The 18232-nt window shown below is 39.6% G+C and overlaps 1 protein-coding gene across 8 annotated transcripts in view; it reads left to right on the forward strand.

The window, feature by feature from the left end:
* MCTP1 (multiple C2 and transmembrane domain containing 1) overlaps nt 1–18232 on the forward strand; it is a 548019-nt gene that overhangs the window by 461064 nt on the left and 68723 nt on the right. For all 8 annotated transcript variants that reach the window (XR_004001078.1, XR_004001076.1, XR_004001077.1 and 5 more), the window contains 2 exons: nt 9504–9613; nt 12892–13001. Coding sequence is in view for 5 of the 8 variants with exons in the window: in XM_030567942.1 (XP_030423802.1) it covers nt 9504–9613; nt 12892–13001 (220 nt within the window). In the remaining 3 variants the exon portion in view is untranslated. The remainder of the gene's footprint in view (nt 1–9503; nt 9614–12891; nt 13002–18232) is intronic.

An 18232-nucleotide genomic window follows, 5' to 3' on the forward strand; every position in this document is an offset into this window, starting at 1 on the left:
GATTTTCCCATCTGTGGCTAATTGTTGTTCTATGGTCACAAAAACACCGAGTTCAAACAGTAACCAGAATCAAATTATTGTATATCTTTGTTATTTAATCCAATAATTTTACAGCCTGACAAGCATTTAAGATACAAAAAAGATTGTCCTTCAACTTGCTGACAATAATATTCTCAAATATAGTGAGACCTACATATACCCCATATTCATATGGACAACAAATCTGTTTTTGAAAATTTTAAAATGTTAGGCCAATAACTGACCTGACAGCACACTGACTTAAACTTAGGCCTTTGACCTGAGTCTTAGTCTATGTGGGACTTTCTCCTTTGTGAAAGTGATGTTGACTAGACTAAAAAGAAAAGAATAGTATACAGGCAGGCCACAAAGAAAATAGTTTTTCAGTTCCAGCATGATTCAGTTTCATTTAAAGTAGAGGATTTTATTTTTCCCGTTTAAAAAGGAAAAGGTCAGCCAAAAGGAAAATCTCAGGATTTTCAATCTTGCACTTTCAGGAGGCATGCCTGATAGATTTCCTTTCTCTCAGTGATTTACCCCACAATAGACTGCTAGAAACATAAAGAACTAAGTATTTATGCAGACAACAGATAAACCTGCCCTGCTCTTGAAGCATCATTTTGTTTTAGAATATTTTTGAAAACAGTAGTTAATAAATGTGTCATGTTCATCAAAATCGGCCAATGTTGCCATTATTCGGTCAAAATTTAAGTGGTTTATTCTTTCCTATTAGATGGCTTTGCAGTAAAATAGCATATCAGACTATTAATTGGCACTACTGCTTTAATGTTTTTGTATTGTATCTGGAGTGGTATCTCTTTTGAATTAAAGCATACAATGAAAGTAAGATCATGAAGGAAAAGATTTAAATTGTATTTGGTAACAGTGTGGGGGAAAGGAACAGAGAGAAAATAAAGAAATTGAAAAGAAAATCTTAAATATAAAGATAAGTGAAAATTGTCTTTACAATGTTCTTTTTTTTACAACATATAGATTTTAATATTGCTTGTGTTTCCTTAGATTATCAGCATAGCTTTTGACTTAATTTGGTTAAACTTATGTTTATATACTTTTATAGCAGCAGTTCACATGTAAAAAGTCTAATTTGTAACATGGGTAGAAATGCCAAAAAGTCTCACACAACAGAAGATTCAAAATGTTTTTTATCAGCTCTGCATGGTATGTTTGAGGCAGAGCAGATTGTGATAATGTTCATGCTCACAGTCATGGTGTCTTCATAAACGGTGACTCTACAGTGTTTTATCTGTATGTTTACATTGTTTCTTGCCTAGTTTCTGGAGTTTTAAATATTAAACACTTATTAGTAACCTTGTTTTACTTCAATAACTGATAACCACAAATTTCCTTTTCTCCATAAAGTGTTGTTAATAGTCATTTGGCCTCTTGCCCCGCAGTTTTGACTTTCAGTAAGGCATGCAACTGTGCATGCATATACTATCTGTGCACTAATATCTGTAGATGCAACTGGTAGAATTGGCATATACAGAAATATGTTAGCAAATGGAATTTGCAGGTGAAACATTTGGCATTTTTGCATACAGGTGTCAGTACACCAGAAGTGCAGTCATTGATGTGATTGTGAAAAGTTGTAATACACAAGTGGAGGCCAGAATCTGAAAATCAAGCTCTGATTATCGAATGTTAAGTTTGTCTCATGGTTCATTTTCATGACAGGTATGACTATTGTAAGGTTCTGCTTTTTCATATTTCTTGGCTGAGTTAGACAGCCTATGATTCAGGACCTTCTCAATCCATAACATCAGTAGACCTTGGCGTTTCATATAACAATAGACTCCAAAGGGCTGGCTTGTGAAGTCCAGAATGTTGCTTCCTGATATCAGTCTCTTTCAGAATGACTATAATGTATTATGTAATAGATAAAATAAATTAAAATATAAGACGTTCCCGCCTCCCCCCAGTATGTGCATTCCCTTTACATGATTAAGATTAGGAAGCTACAAGATGTACTCAAAATGGGGAGTACGTACTGGTACTCCATCTCTCTCTTCAGGATCCAACCAGCTGCTGTTTGAAAAAGGACCAGGACATGGGATATCACTAGCTAGGAAATAGAGGACTGGATTCTGCAAATTGTTAAACACCCTCAATTGCCATTGAGAGAATCTCACAATCTCTTCACATAGTTGTTAAATAAGAGGGATGACAAAATTGCACCATTATGGTACTTCCCCAGGTGACAAGTGTAAGGAAGAAGAGCAACTAAAACATCCTAAGCCTCTGAGATCACTACAAAAATAATGAATGAAACCAGTTCCAGATCATTTATGAGCTCCATCAGGTCCCAGGGACAAATCAGCAGCACCCACAGCATCAAAGCCTTTTTAGATCTAGTAGTATCATTGTGGGTGTCTGACTTCTCATTTCCCTGAGGAAATGATACGCTAATGAATCATCTGTGTGCCATGCCCAGGTCTGAAGCCCAACTGATACTGGTTTAGAAAAATTGGAGAAGATCAAATACGATTGGGGTTGGCCTGCTATCACCTTCTCAGTGATCTTCCCCAGAAATCAGGGGTTGCAGTCTGACAGGTAATTGTGAGGTTGTTAATACCTAGTGACAGTTTTTATGAGCCAGGGTCAGGCTATAGCATAGTGTTTAACAATAGCTGCCAGTTTGACCTTCATAAGGGAGGCATTAACAATTCCTGCCAATAAAGGACTAAGGCATTCCCAACTGATATGGGTCTAATTCACAGGTGCCTGAATGGACATTGCCCAGTGCATTTCAACTGTGAGACTGGTTGAAAGTTAAGGGAGGCACTGCATGTGATTCCTTCTGTTTTGATGTTGCATCTACTCTACTACTGAGACTGACCCAAATCTAATCACTCTTATCTGCAGAGAAGATGAGGAACTCCTCATAGGGAGAAGCAGTTGTCTCTGAAACCTTGTAAAGGCAGCATATATTGATGGGGAGACGCATGACTTGGAATGGGGCTGCTGGGTAGGATTTTGCAGATGATATTCCTACTGCTAAAGTAGTTCTTCCTCATCTCAAGTTATTGAGACCTTTTTTTTTAGTGCTGAAAGTCACAGGTTGAGTCCCTACTGATGTGCGGTAACTGGTAATTCACTGGGACAGAGGTAAAGAATTAAATGTTTGTCTTTACCACAAGCTTAGGATAGGTTTAGAAAAAACTCCCTATGGCACAATGAGGAGATGATATCTGGTCTTCTACCATTGATAGCTTAGTTTCCTGTTCTCTTGCTTTATGTATTACAGGCCAGTCAGCTTCAGCCTTTGTACAAATAACCACCCTGCTCCCTATCCTGAGGGAGCAGGTGGGAAGAAAGGCTCAGGAAACGAGGGATGCTCTGTCTTCCTGCTCCCCACCACAGCACTGCCTAAAAACTTAGAAACTACCTACTTGTGATTCTTCCCCCTGCCCTCCAACTTCACCCATCTCTGTCTTGTTTCCAAAACTGCCCCATTCCTTCCAGTTAGTCAAGTTATGTCTATGTCTAGAGCATTTATCTACCATAACCTATTCAGAGCTTTGATTTCTACCTTTAAAATTTTCTCTCACTTAAAACCAGTTCTTCACATGTTTGAGTTAATTAACTTCAGTAGAGTTACTCCTGATTTACAGCACCATGAGTGAAGAATCCTTTTTATTTTTGCCCCTTTTCCTTTTTTAAAATATAGGCTTCAGGGTTGCCCTTTAGCTCCCCCCAAAAATGGTGCTAGAGCAGTTCTTCTTTTCTTAAATCACCGGAAGTATGGTCCAGTGGTAGGGCATGGGATGCAGGTGAGCTGGGTTATATTCTGTCTGTGTCTAATAAGGATCATCAGTGTGATCTGGGAGAAATCATTTAACTTTCTTCCTCAGATTCACTATATCTAAAATAGAGAGATAGTTGAAAATCACTATATCAGTGCCAAGTGGTTTTATTTGTCAGGCAGTATATCCACTGTAAACCACAATATATGAGAAGACCCTCTCAATCCCTTCCTTTTGCGAATTCAAGTCAGACCAATATTAATTTGACATTTTTTGTAGTTTATTCTTAAACCCATCCCTCACCAAACATCTTGCTTTTTGAGTTACCTTAAGCCTACTGCAAACAAACAAATCATAGAAATTAAATAGTAATAAAACTGTTGTTGGCTTCATATCATAAATTTTATCCAGTATTTAAATGGCAATTATTTCCAGAAACGTGGCAATTGTAGCCAAACAAATGATCAAATTGATTCTCGTCACAGTCCATCTTTGTCTGGAAAGGAAATGCCAGTAGTATTTGAAAAATGGATTATTAAGGACCTTGGTTCTCTGAAGGTGGCTCATATGTTCTATTTGCTAACACAGCATCTTACTGGAAAAAAAAAAGTGCAGCTTTTTCCTATCCCAGATTATTTTCTCTACAAATCTTTGGAGCAGGGCATGTGGAATTAGTTTAAGCAAAGCCAAACCCTGATCCTTCTGACTGCCTCATCTTTCCTGTGCTGTTTTGTCTATGGCTGCCTCAGAATATGTCAACAAATTTCCTCTAAGCTCAGAAGATGGGGGGAAGGAATGGTGATTCTCTGTCTCTCTTTTTTTTTTAAGGGAATAATTTAGAACAGACGTGCTTTCAAAAATGGTACAAGTTTGTCTTCTAAAATATTTGTAAAGAAAAATAGCCTCGGGATCTCCTAAAGTAATCCCTGTTGAGTTTTGGAGACGTCATGAAGGGCATTGTTTTTATTACATGGCTATAATTCTTTTCTCACACAATTTGGTTATAAATCAAGATACATTTATAATGAAAGCAGCATCTGAGAATGTAAACTGAAGAAGCAAAGCTACATATAATATAAAGAGCAGAAAGCAGCTGGGCTGAAGTGTGGTTTATTTGTTTCCTACTATATTAAAAAACAGATTTCTTTTCATGTTAAGTCTGTATCCACAAAAACAATGAGGAGTCTGGTGGCACCTTAAAGACTAGCAGATTTATTTGGGCATAAGCTTTCATGAATAAAAAAAACCACTTCTTCGAATGCATGGAGTGAAAATTACAGATACAGGCATAAATATATTGACACATGAAGAGAAGGGAGTTACCTTACAAGTGGAGAACCAGCGTTGATGAGGCCAATTCAGTCAGGTTGGATGTGGTCCACGCCCAATAACTGATGAGGTGGCGTCAATACCAAGAGAGCGAAGATTGCTTTTGTAGTAAGCCAGCCACTCCCAGTCCCTATCCAAGCCCAAATTAATGGTGTTAAATCTGCAAATGAATTTTAGTTCTGCAGTTTCCTATTGAAGTCTGTTTTTGAAGTTGTTGTTTGTTTTTGAAGGATGGCTACTTTTAAATCTGTTATAGAATGTCCAGGGAGACTGAAGTGTTCTCCTACTGGCTTTTCTATGTTACCATTCCTGATGTCTGATTTGTGTCCATTTATTCTTTTACGTAGAGACTGTCCGGTTTGGCCAATGTACATGGCAAAGGGGCATTGCTGGCACATAAGGGCATATATCACATTAGTAGATGTGTAGGTGAATGAGTTCCTGATGGTGTGACAGATGTGGTTGGATCCTCTGTTAGTGTCGCTAGAGTAGATATGGGGACAGAGTAGGCAATGGGGTTTGGCATGTACATTGGCCAAACTGGACAGTCTCTATGTAAAAGAATAAATGGACACAAATCAGACATCAGGAATGGTAACATAGAAAAGCCAGTAGGAGAACACTTCAACTCCCCCGACAATTTATAACTGATTTAAAGTAGGCATACTTCAACAAAAAAAACTTCAAAAACAGACTTCAGTATTGTTGGGTGGGCTAAGGGTACTACTGTTTCATTTTTGCTTGATCAATACATTATTTGAACTAACAGCAATACGGTTAGTAACCTCACAAATGAATTGAGGATACAATCTGACTTATAAGTGGGTTCAAAATGACTTGCATGTTTTGCATCCCCTGGTATTTACAACTTTTACAGTATACTGAATCATTAGAAATAGTTTTGTCATATATATCCCTCATATGATTGCTGCATTACAGCCAACCCATCTTTTGTGCCTCAATTCTTTTAACGTCTTCAGAAGAAATCTTGACAGTGCAGTTTTTGAACCAGTGTCACTAGAGAACCTTTGGATGTTTAAACACTAGATGATATTTCCCTCATCCAAGCTGGTTTATAAGGAAAAAAGCAAAAAAATGACACTATAAGAAATATACCAATGCATTTTCGGCTCATAAACTATTGAACATTAGTGGAAAAAGTAAGAAATATTAGAATGCAACACAGAGCAATTCCTTTACCTAATGTGGTTTTGGGTCAGATACAATATATAAAGACTAATTACTTCATTCATAGGAGACCATGTTATAGCATGTACTTTGTAATGGAAGAAGTTTTAAAGTAAAAAATTTCTATCCAAACATTTTGCTTTTCAAAACTTTGCTAACCCTGAAAAGCATCTTTTTAAACAGAACGCTTCTAAGAAAATACATTATAGGCAGAATGACAGTGAATCAATCCATTAGTAAATTTTTGGCCTATTATCAAACTTCCAAATCATGTGTGTTCTGAGAAAGGCCAAGAGAAAATGACTTTTAGCCACTATAGTGGTAGAGTCATTACATGCAGCATTTTTCAGGGGTAGAATCTGACTCCATATGGATCTGATGCTATGTGGCTACTGGGTGAGGATTCTTGGGAAAGTCTCCTGGGGGAAGAGAACAGAGTATCAACATGGGACATACCTTGTGAGGAGTGGTCCTTCAGGTGCATATCTGCTTAGCTTACTAGTTGTCCGTTTCATCTGTTCTGCTGACTAAGGGTTCCTTCAGCAGACAAAAAAAAAAAGAAAAAAGAAAAAATGTTGCTGTTAGCAAAATCATCAGCATGAAAAGGACTTGTAAGGGATGATTCCTTGTTTTCAGAGGCCAATGGTCACCCTGTTTTGGTCATTTCACACACACACACACATACACACAAAAAATCAAGTTAATTAAAAGTTGAAAAAGATAATGAAATTGGATGTATGCTCAATTAGACCTTTTTCTTAACACTAGGTGCATGCTGTCACGTGGGTATAATTCATAAAATGGAAAAAAGACAAAAATGGCTGCGAACTTAAAAATTGGATGGCCATGGACTGCAAATCTGTGATGATTGAACCTGATGATATTCAGCACAAAACAAGAATTCTCAACCATGCTTGTAGCTGTTTTCATTGCTTCACACTGACTGTACAGAGACAAGGTGGGTCAGGTAATACCTTTTATTGGACCAACTTCTGTTGGTGAGAGAGACAAACTTTTGAGTTTACACGGAGCTGCTCTTCTCCAAGACCTGAAGAAGAGCTCTGTGTGAGCTTGAAAGTTTGTTTCCCTCACCAACAGAAGTTGGTCCAATAAAAGATATTACTTCGCCCACCTTGTCTCGCTAATATCCTGGGACCAACATGGCTACAACACAGACGTTGTAGGCTTCAGAGTGACAACACAGAGTGACAATCCTGGAATCTTCTTATGTAGATAAAGTAATGGCTCTATGAATCAAAATCCAGTACAGCTTGGAAACCTGGCTAAGGAAGTAACCAAACTACCATACAGAATGCCACCTCTCCTGGGAAGAGGATGTATGCTCATTTGCTAAATTCAATGGAATGATTGTTGAGGTCACCAGTATGTCTGACAGTTTAAACACACATCTGTCTGCTGCTAAATAGTGCACACAGGTTTGTCTGGGGATGTCATAAACAGATAATTAAGGATTAATGTCTCTTTTACCTGTAAAGGGTTAACAAACAGGGAACCAAACACCTGACCAGGGGACCAATCAGGAGACAAGATACTTTCAAATCTCGGTGGAGGGAAGCCTTTCTTTGTGTTTTTTGGGTTTGGCTTTGTTCTTTCTGGGTTCTGAGAGTAACCACATGTACCTACAGGCTCTCTAATCTTCTGTTCAAATTTAGTAAGTACAAAAGGTAGAAAGGCGGTTTAGTCTTTTTGACTGTTTTTTCTTTATTTGCAAATGTGTATCTGGCTGGTAGAAATTTAATGTGTATCTGGCTGGTAGAGTTCTAATGTGTATTTGGCTGAAAGTATTTTAAATTGTATTTCTGCTGGAGGAGGCTTTTTCTCCAGTTTCTATAAGATGACAGACCCTGTATCTTTTACTGTCTAAATTGCAGAGATAACTTTTACCTTTTTTCTTTCTTTTTATTAAAATTTTTGCTTAAGGCCTGTCTGATTTTTCCCCTTGTTGAGGCTCAAGGGAACTGAGTCTGTACTCACCAGGGAATTGGTGGGGAGAAGGGAAAGGTGAATTTCCTCTTTGTTTTAGATTCACGGAGTTTGAATCTGTATTGCCTCTGAGTGAAGGGAAAAGAGGAAGGGGGGAAGGTAACATTCCTTTCTGTGTGGTGATTCAAGGAGTTTGAATCACGGTGATCTCCTGGTGTACCCAGGGCAGGAAAGAGCTGGGAGGTAGGAAGGAGGGGGAAGGGAAATGGTTTATTCCCCTTTGTTGTGAGACTCAAGGAATTTGGGTCTTGGGGTCCCCAGGGAAGGTTTTTGGGGGGACAAGAGTGTATCAGGTACTGGAATTCCTGATAGGTGGCAGCTTATCAGATCTAAGCAGGTAATTAAGCTTAGAGGAATTCATGCTAGTACCCCAACTTTTGGACTCTAAGGTAAGGGGAAAGATACTATGACAGGGGAGACTGCACCTGCTGTGCTTTGGGTGTACCAGGATGTCCTAACAGGCTATAAATTTAATTGGAATGTTAAAAGATGATAGCAGCATAGTGGGTGCAGCAGAGGACCAGCAGTGCAAGGGCTTCTTTTTGTATGTCTATAATACAAGCCTTCCTATCACATTCAATTTAATTCATTTGGCATTTCCCAGTAGCATCTCAGTCAAATTTAAAGTAATCCCTGCCCAACGGTGAGAGGAGGGGGAGAAAAATCATATACAGAAACTTGACAAGTCATTTTCTAAGGTCAGCAGCCTGTCCTTAGGACCTGAAGTGTGTCTGGTTTCTTACTCCCTGTACTTTCAAAGGAGCTTTTATCATCTTGAAATGTGGATACCCACATCAACTGGAGAAAGTACAGTCCTGAAATCTGAGATGTAATATAGCTGCCTGACTCTTATCACTGACCAGAGTTCATAGGATATGAAATTGGCATCCTCAATAAGCCAGAGAGCTGAACTTTTGAAATGTATTTAGGAACTGTTACAGTGACAGATGAAACTATGCTCCATTTTGTACATGGTTTATACAGTGTCTGTACACAATATTCAAAGTAGAGGAAAATAATTGTGGTATCTAAGATACTGCCATGTGGTACGTGTTTCTAAATGCTGACTTTTTACTGATGAGCATTGTGTATGTCTGCAATATGTATGATTTTGAAATTTACTTCAGAAAAATACAGGACAATGTGTATGGTCAAAGTTTTCACATAGTTATTGCTGCTACTTCCTTTTTATTTTTTTAGGATAGTGAAAGAAAAGGATTTATGAATAAACTCTATGCCATCCAGGAGGTGTGTGTCAGTGTCCAGAATGTCCTTGATGAAGTGGCTTCCTTTGGAGAAAGGATAAAGAAGTGAGTGCTGACACATTGGTTCTGGATTGCTCTCTGATGGTGCTCACGTTTTTTCCCTCTAACCAAGCTGCAAAACGTTATATTCTTTTGGCGGGGACGACAGTTTTGGATGACATATTGCTAAATCTCATCATTATTTACTTTGCTTTATGCTGGCCCTTGGATGCATGAAAGTCCTGTCATTTTAATTCTGGAATTTAGAAATATATGAATTGGAAAGAATCAGAACTGTGGCTTTGAAGTAAGAAATAAGACTGTCTTTCTGATGAGACATAACACTCTTTTTAACCCAGACATTTAAAAAAAATCAATACAAAGTCATGATAAAAGAAATAAGCAGACCTAAATAAGAATTTCAGAGATTTTAAAGATACACATGTATTCTATTACTAGGAAGGTTTTATTTAGATCAAGTTACCTTGAAAACAATTGCTCATCCTATTTTATGTGTAATTTATAGTCTTTGTGCATAAAATATATGACTTACCAACATACTTAACCACTGCTTATTTTTTAAGATTTAAAACTATACAGCATATGTATAGGTTGTTTTTTAAAACAAAATTATGCAGCGTTTGCTTTTGATTGATGCTGGCCCATTAAAGGAAGTTTGGTATGTGTTTGACATGTTAAATGGATGAGTAATTTAATGTTTATTATTTGAGACCAGAAACATTCCATAAAGATTCTCTCATCTAAAAGACAGGACTAAATTCAACCTGGACTTGTCCCCCTAAGATGGAATGTTTGGTGCAAAGCATTCACAATCTCCATTCTACTATGTCAGTGCAGCCAAAAAGGTAGAGAGCTGCACTGATTCAGAGCATCCCCTCAACAGCCTCTACCAGCAAGGTTCCTGTGATACACTCAATGGACTCTAAAGCTGAGTGAAAATGAAAGCATTGTTTTCCTGCCTCATTTTGAATACTGTCCAGTGTCCGGCTTCACATCTCTGTACTAGATTTGGTGAATCTGGCCTAGGTAATCATTTATATTCCATGCTTATGAGATTGCAATATGTGCACAGTGATAGAGCCACAAAAGAAATACTCCCAGTGGAAGTTAATTAGAAGAAAAGGGCATATTGGCAAGTGGCCAGTTCACAAGACATATGAGGCTTATCATGCTCTCAAATGCTGCTTTCCTTCACCTCTTAGTAGGCTTGTAGAAAGTGTTTTAGAATCAAGATGTTTTGGGTTTAAGGTGTGGGGTTTGGGTGATGTTGGTGACCTGGATAAACAAGAGGTTAGAGTAGGTGATCTGATGGTCCCTTCTGGCCTTAAACTCTGTGACTCTGTGAGAACAGTGTTACAGAAAGTTGTAGTCTATGAATTTCAGAACAAAGGCTTTAAAAGGAAAACCTGAGAGCTCTTCCAGTGGGAGTATGTGTGTAAAATAATGCATTATGCAACTTTAAACCAGGCCAGATGCACACCAGCAGAGGTAGTCACAGACACTTTATATTGTGCAAACTCTAAAAACGAGCCTCCTTTTGAAAGAAACCTTTCATTAAAAGGCTGCACAAGGAAGTCATCTTGATTATTTTGTTAAATTGTGCATTTTGGAATTAGATATTTTTGCTCCATTGTATAAGAAAGCAACATAACTTGCTAAACAAGTGAGATTAATGACACTTCCAATAAATCTTTGTAATTTGTTCCTAAAAATGTAAAAGGAAAATTGTACTGAATACAGTGCTAACACAGCACATACGGAGGTTTGCTAAGTGAGGAGCCAGTGTTCCCACACATGGGGTGTCTGTGATCCACAGCACCCAAGGCGAGTCGCAAGAATGTGAGCAGACCTTCAACCTTCTGTTCCCCCCAAATACATGCAGAAGAAGGGAAAAGAGCAGGTGTCCCCCAGGATTTAGGGAGTGATCCTAGAGCAATTGACACTTACATAATGTTCACTCTGGAGACATGTCAAAATTGCTGGGAAGGAAAAAGACAAACACAACCAAAAGAAGCCAGAGATCATTATGAAAAATTATAACTAGCAGCTCAGACAACAGTAATTATTTAACCACAGAAGCCAGAATGATTTAGCCAAAATGATCCATTATTAATAATAATTTAAAGGGACACTGTCAACCTTTTTAGAGCCAAAAGCATACTATTCTTATGGGAAGACAAATGCTAGGGAGCATCCTTGGAGTGGTGGTGATTTTTATATAACAATCCCTTTTAACCAAACTCCATTTAACAAAAGCTCCCCAGGGATTTTTTAAAATTGGCCATCTGGCCTTCATCTCTTCACTGCACTTTAGGGTGAGAGACCCACAACTTAGCTGTTTCCAGACTCAGGCTCTACAAAACTGGCTGCTCAGCAGATCTTTATTACACTTTGAGATCTGGGACACACACTTAGGGTTTTTTTAAGCTGAAGGTTTGCTGTGACAACCCATTTCCCTGAAACTTCTATTGGAGCCCAGTCCCTCTGTTTTTCCTTTGTCTTTGAATGAATAATGCCCTTCCCATTTTTTTGAGATTGGAACAGCTTGTTTCCTTATTGTAATTTCAGTTCTCTTTGTCCACTCCCTTCTTTTGTTTTCCCCACCCCTTTTTTTCTCCTTTCCTTTGCTGCCCTGCTTCTGTCTTTTTTCCTTCCCTATCCTCCCTATATTGTCCATCACCTTCAGCAAAACCCGTCGTACCTACCTTTCCCTAACCCCTAACAGTAATGTGAAAAGGTTGCCTATCTTGCACATAGGCACACTTTTCACTCAGTCTTCCCCCACTGTGATTGAACGATCACTGACAGGGAGTGCTGGTACATGTTAAACAGAGAAAGATGTGCCCTCTGATCAGCTTTTAATTTCTTTCTCTGACCACGTATATCAGACAGAGTATAGGGGAGAATCAGATCAGATGACCGAAGCAGCATTGTATAATACTCTCATTCCAGTTAAGAGTGGAGGGATGCCTCGGACTCTATTGGAGTAAGTGAACAGAGGACAGGCATCTGGGGCTTAAATAGGGGAAAGTACTGGAACTCCTAAGGCCATAAGCACTGGTTTTCAGCTTGCATGCAGGCACTTATAGATGCCATCCTGCATGGGATAGAGAGTCTAAGCCCCAGTTTCATCTTCTCAGGGGGTGGGATCAAACACAAGATCTCCAACGTATTTAGCATCCATGCATTCATATGCAGTTTCAGTCCTCTCACTGCTGAAGACTGTTCCATTTACAGAGTTGTAGTCTGCCTGCCCATTGTTTGTTCTCTTATTAGTTTTGTGAAGTGATTAGACTTCTGACTTATGTTAATTTTTCATTCAGTACATTCAACTGGACTGTCCCATTCTTAAGCTGGCTGGCAATTGTTGCCCTCTGTATGTTCACAGTCATCCTGTATTTCATTCCACTGAGATACATTGTCCTTGTCTGGGGTAAGTAAAGCCTTTTTTTAACTGTCTGTGCCACTTAGAACAAACTGTTTTTTAAGGGATGAGTTATACTGTCAGTAGTTTTCAGTATTTATGGTCATGAAGCTATTCCATGATGGAAACAGACAAGTTAGTTAAAAATCACAACTGTGTAAAGATTTAGGCCCACTTGCAAAATGCATTTTTCTTGTCTGGCAGTCTAGACTTCATCATACTATAAACATGTAGCCATGAGGATTTTTCATATATCAAAGTGTAGCTTTGTCTGGATATTACTCTGATTTATTTTCACCACTTATACACAAACGGGCATTTCAATCTATATAGTGCATTTAGGACAATATGTTTTTGCTGCAGCACTTTATCTTGTGTAAGTATACGTAAACACAGTGCTTAGACACCTGCTTAAAGGGTCACCTCTGGAATAACAAAAACATATATGCTATTTTACTGGTGGATAATGAACAAAAGTGGGTTGGCTTTTTTATTTTTTTTTAAAGGAGACAGCTTAACCTCTCATATAGGCTTGTGTATTTTCTTTATACTGATTTAGAAAAGCTACTGAACAGTATATCAGTTATAAAGATTGTTCAGTGTTTTCGATCATATATTTTAACACCCCCCCACCTCTGTAGCGGCTGTACCTGCATTCTGTAAGTACACACCCTGTACAGAGAGAATTCTCATTTAAGTCTATGGGAGTGACTACCTTTTCTTTTCTGGAAAAACTCATGCCTTGAAGAATTCAATGTTCAGACTCCATGGACAACATAAAATCAGTAAAATGACTCCAAATAGTTTATTTTCTTATATCTGAATCAGGATTAGGAAACTTGAAGCAAACTGGGTGGATGCAGAATATTCTGAGTCCTTACACATAAATGAAATGACACCAAAATTGATTATACAGTTCAGAAAACTTTTATTTGATGAGCGATGAACACAGAAGAAACACGGAGCAGTTAAGAAGTTTTAAGGGACAAAAATCTATACAAATGAAAGAGGCAGGTATGAGGTGTTTCATGTTCAAGGATTTCATCTTACTTTTTACTTTTCTACTGCTAACCTACCCTTGCTATGAGACACAGTCTTTTAGTTTGTTTCCAAAATTGCATTTTTCCCACATAGACCAGGTGATAGACATTTGTGACAGAAGTTTAAACTGTTGACTGAAGTCCAGAAAACTGCTCTTGAAATGGAACCCAGCAAACACACACACCTTTTCACTTGATTTGGCGTTTCTACCCTCATTGTGTATATTCAACTCCTCTTCTCATTCATTTTTTTTGCATTTAAAAGCAAATGCTTATTTTTATTTGGTTTTAGTGAAAGAAAGGTGGTCACCTCCAGGAAAGTAGTTTCTGAGCTGCTTTGCAAATTCATATGGCCATGCTGCTGTTTAGTGAGGCAGCCCTTCTCCTTAAGAAATTTCCTCCAGGCAATGTCAGATAGCATCTGCATTGCTACATTTTCCTCTTTTGCGCCCACTGAAGACTTTTTCTAGGAGACTCTTCATTCCAAAGGATTCTTTGCTCTTCCTCTGAATAAACTAAGAATTCTCAGACTTGTCCAGTGTCTCTTCTGGACCACCTGCAAGCTAATTCTGTTAAAAATTGTGCAGCATCCCTGTGGCCAACACAGCTGCTTATATGGAAAAACGATGTTAGAAAGTATTTGATGTATTTTTCGCTCTTATCAAAATGCTTCATCTTAAATGTTTTGAAAAGGCTTAATCACATCATTTCCTCTTGCTCGCCATTTCAGCTTCCCTCCCATCCATTTTGTTTTTCTTCTCTTCTCCTTCCCCCTACATGCTGTCTCATTGCTGTACAGTCCTCTGCTTCACCCACTCCTTTTCACATGGTGCATGGTTCCCTTTTTGCTGAACACATCTCTCCTAATGGTGGCTCTTGTCTGGCTGCAGTCTCCAGTCATAGCGACTCCTGTCTCTTACTCCTCCTGTGTGATAAGGCTAATGGGAGAATCCTAAGTTTGTTCCTCTTTATTTATAGCTATTTTTACAGATATCCAGGCTCTTCTGGTGCTACCAAGAAGCAGCTGATTCCATGTGGTTTGCCAGCTATTCCTTAACCAATAGGTGGTCCAAGATCAGTTTGAGAAGGTCTGGGATAGACAATTGATTTCTCAGTGCCTCCATGCTGAATTGGGTCCCGTCAAATGGATGTGGCTGGATCTCAGATACCCTATTCACCAATTTTAGTAAGGGCTAGAATTTCACAACGTACACCAGTTACCAAATTCTTCCCCCCAGGGTGCAGCTTTCTCCTCTCCTCACATTCTGCACTGCAGGGCAGTTGTGTAGGATTGTGGATTCACTCTGTGGAAGGCCAGTGGTGTTACCACTACTGCTCTGCTATACACATTCTGCCAAGGGCATGAAGCTTCATAACCTGGCTAGAGTTTCATAGATGATCTGCCAGCAAAGGCTGCCTGAATGAGAAACTGAATCAGCTTACGTCCCAGCTAGCTTGGTCCCAAAACCCACAGAGCAGGCCCAGTTCATTTTGAGTGCTGTCCCAGCTTGCTCTGGCTGATGTGGGATTCTGGGAGGCTTGTGCCATTGTGGGCCCTGTTTTGGACATATTTTGTTTCCACAGCCCACAAACTGGGCCTTGCCATGCTATTACCCAGGGAGCCCTCCGTGGTGATTCAGATCCAATGTCTAATATGCAATAGCAATTGTAATTGAGAAATGCTGTTTTAGCTTAGTCTTGATAAGATGGGCGTGGTACCTTTGAACTTCATTTGCTGATTTGAATAACCCAGTACAGCTTTTCTTTTTGTGGAAAAATAAACTATCAAACCTTCCATTCTAAGAATATTCCTAAGTCAAAATACAGTATATTTTAAAAAATCCACAACAGAACTGTGACAGGAGCTTGAATCTGACAGTATAGCCTGAGAGTTCTGAAGCAGAGAAGTAAAGATCATTACCTTGATTTACTGCAAAGTGCCAGAAGGTAAAAACAAAACAGTTGCCACTAGAGCTGACTAGGAAAATCAAATTTCCATTCTTCAGTAATGGAAAAGTTTTGAGAAAATTTGTCCCAATTGGGCCAAAGAGCCTTAAATTTTTCGTGAACTGAAGTTCTGCAATATTTAATTTCTGAAATACCAGAACATATTTCTGGAGTGAAATATGCTCCCTGGGACCCTTGGTGGTTGCTGACTGAAACTGACATGCAGTTTTGTAATCAGAAGCTGCTAGGGCTTCCAGGATACCCAGCTCCATGACAGTTCCTGAATGTTCAGAGTTGAGGGTGCCATGGAGCCTGCCAGCCCCAGCAACGTATTGCATATTTCAGAAACATCTTGTTTTACTGTTTCTGGGATGAAATATTGTGAGATGTCAGGACTCTCCAGCTCTCTGGGCAGCTTGCTCCCCAGACTCCAGAAGTTGGGCAGCGAGCTGGCCCAAGAGGCTGATATCATGGCAGAGTTTCCCTGGAGCTGTCAACTCCAAAAGCCCTGGGGTTCCAACTCTGAAGCAATTTTTCAGGCCACCTGCCAGGGAGCTGGGCAGGCAAGCTGGCAGGAAACCAAGCAGGTTTTTCACTGAAACGTGCCTAGCAGGCAGGTTTTGAAACATGCTGGCAAGGTAGGGTTCCATCGGAACCCTTCTCAAAAATCTATGTTACCACAAAATGTTTTGCTTTTGACAAATTGGCCTTTTCTAACAGAAAAATGTTCCATCTGAAAACTTCCAATCCCCTTTCAGTGTTACTGCTGAGATGAAAATTTAAGGAGGGGTTAGTTGGGGGAAAAATACTCTATGAGCACATTTAGAGACAGATACACTGTCTACACTACAAAGTTTCATCAGTGCAAGTTGCATCAGGAAACAGTCGCTGACTTTTGTATATCGCTTGGGTACTTGCACACTTGGGCGCTTTTGCTGGTGCTACACATACCCAACATAAGTGTTGCATCAGTGTAAAATCTGGCACACCATGGGTAGGGATCCCAGTGTGCCCTGTGCCACTGCCCAGCCCACTGTCTTTTGGGACATTCTTGCAGTGCTTTATGAGATATCAGTGATTTGCCTAGGGATTTCTGGGAGCGAGATCAAGTTACCCTCATGCTGCGTTCTCCATCCTGAAATAATTTCTACATCCTATAATCTTCACACCTTTTAAAAAATCTCCACAGCCCATGCACTGCATTTTTGTCTCTGCCATCTCTCTGGCAGAAGCATGGATCCTTCACGGCTCAGCACCATTCTCAGGAGAGTTGCTAATAGAAGATGCAAAATTTGCCTGTATTTGCAGAACTTGAACCAGTACCACTACAACCAAGATTGTGATGAGGAAGATGAAGAGATGTTCAAGCACAATAACCAGATACTCATGGGGATGATGAAAAAAATGCCAGGTGGCTGCTGGTGATTGCGGAGCCGTTCCACATGGTGGATCACTGCTTATGGGCCTGAGAAACGAGGTCTGATTCATAGGATCTCATTGTAATGCAGGTTTGGGATGATTAGCAGTGGCTTCAGAACCCTTGGATGCAACAGGCCACACTCCAGTATCTGTGTGCTGAGCTTGCCCCAGACCTCCAGTACAGGGCCATCAAAATGAGCTATACTAACAGTGGAGAAGCAAGTGGCAATTATGATGTGGAAACTTGCAACGCCAGATTGCTGTCTGTCAGCTGGCAATCAGTTTGGAATTTGAAAATCCACAGTGGAGGCAGTTGTCATAAAGTATGTAAGGCCACTAAGCATCTCCTGCTACACAGGACTGTGATGCTGGGTAATGTACAGGAAATAGTGGCTGGATTTGCAGCAGTCGGGTTGTCAGACTATACTGGGGTGATACACAACATGCATATCCTTATTCAGGCACTAATCGACCTTGTCATTGTGTACATCAACAGAAAGGGATACTCTTCCATGGTTATGCAAGTGCTAGTGGACCACCAGGGGCATTTAATTGATAGCAATATGATACTCTCATCTTTAAGAACACAAGACTTCTCAAAAAGCTGTAAGCAGGAATGTACGTCCATGACCACTGGATTACCATTGGTGATGTTGAAATGCTAACAGGGATTCTGGGGGACCCGGCCTACCCATTGCTACCCTGGCTCTTGAAGCTGTACACTGGCTACCTGAACAGCACCAAAAAAAGATTCAGCTACTAGCTCAGCAGATAAAGACCTTGAATGTGCTCTTGGTAGACAGAAAGGGTGCTGGTGCTGTTTATTCACTAGCT

Source organism: Gopherus evgoodei, chromosome 6 (assembly GCF_007399415.2).
Source record: "Gopherus evgoodei ecotype Sinaloan lineage chromosome 6, rGopEvg1_v1.p, whole genome shotgun sequence".
Classification (NCBI taxonomy): domain Eukaryota; kingdom Metazoa; phylum Chordata; order Testudines; family Testudinidae; genus Gopherus; species Gopherus evgoodei.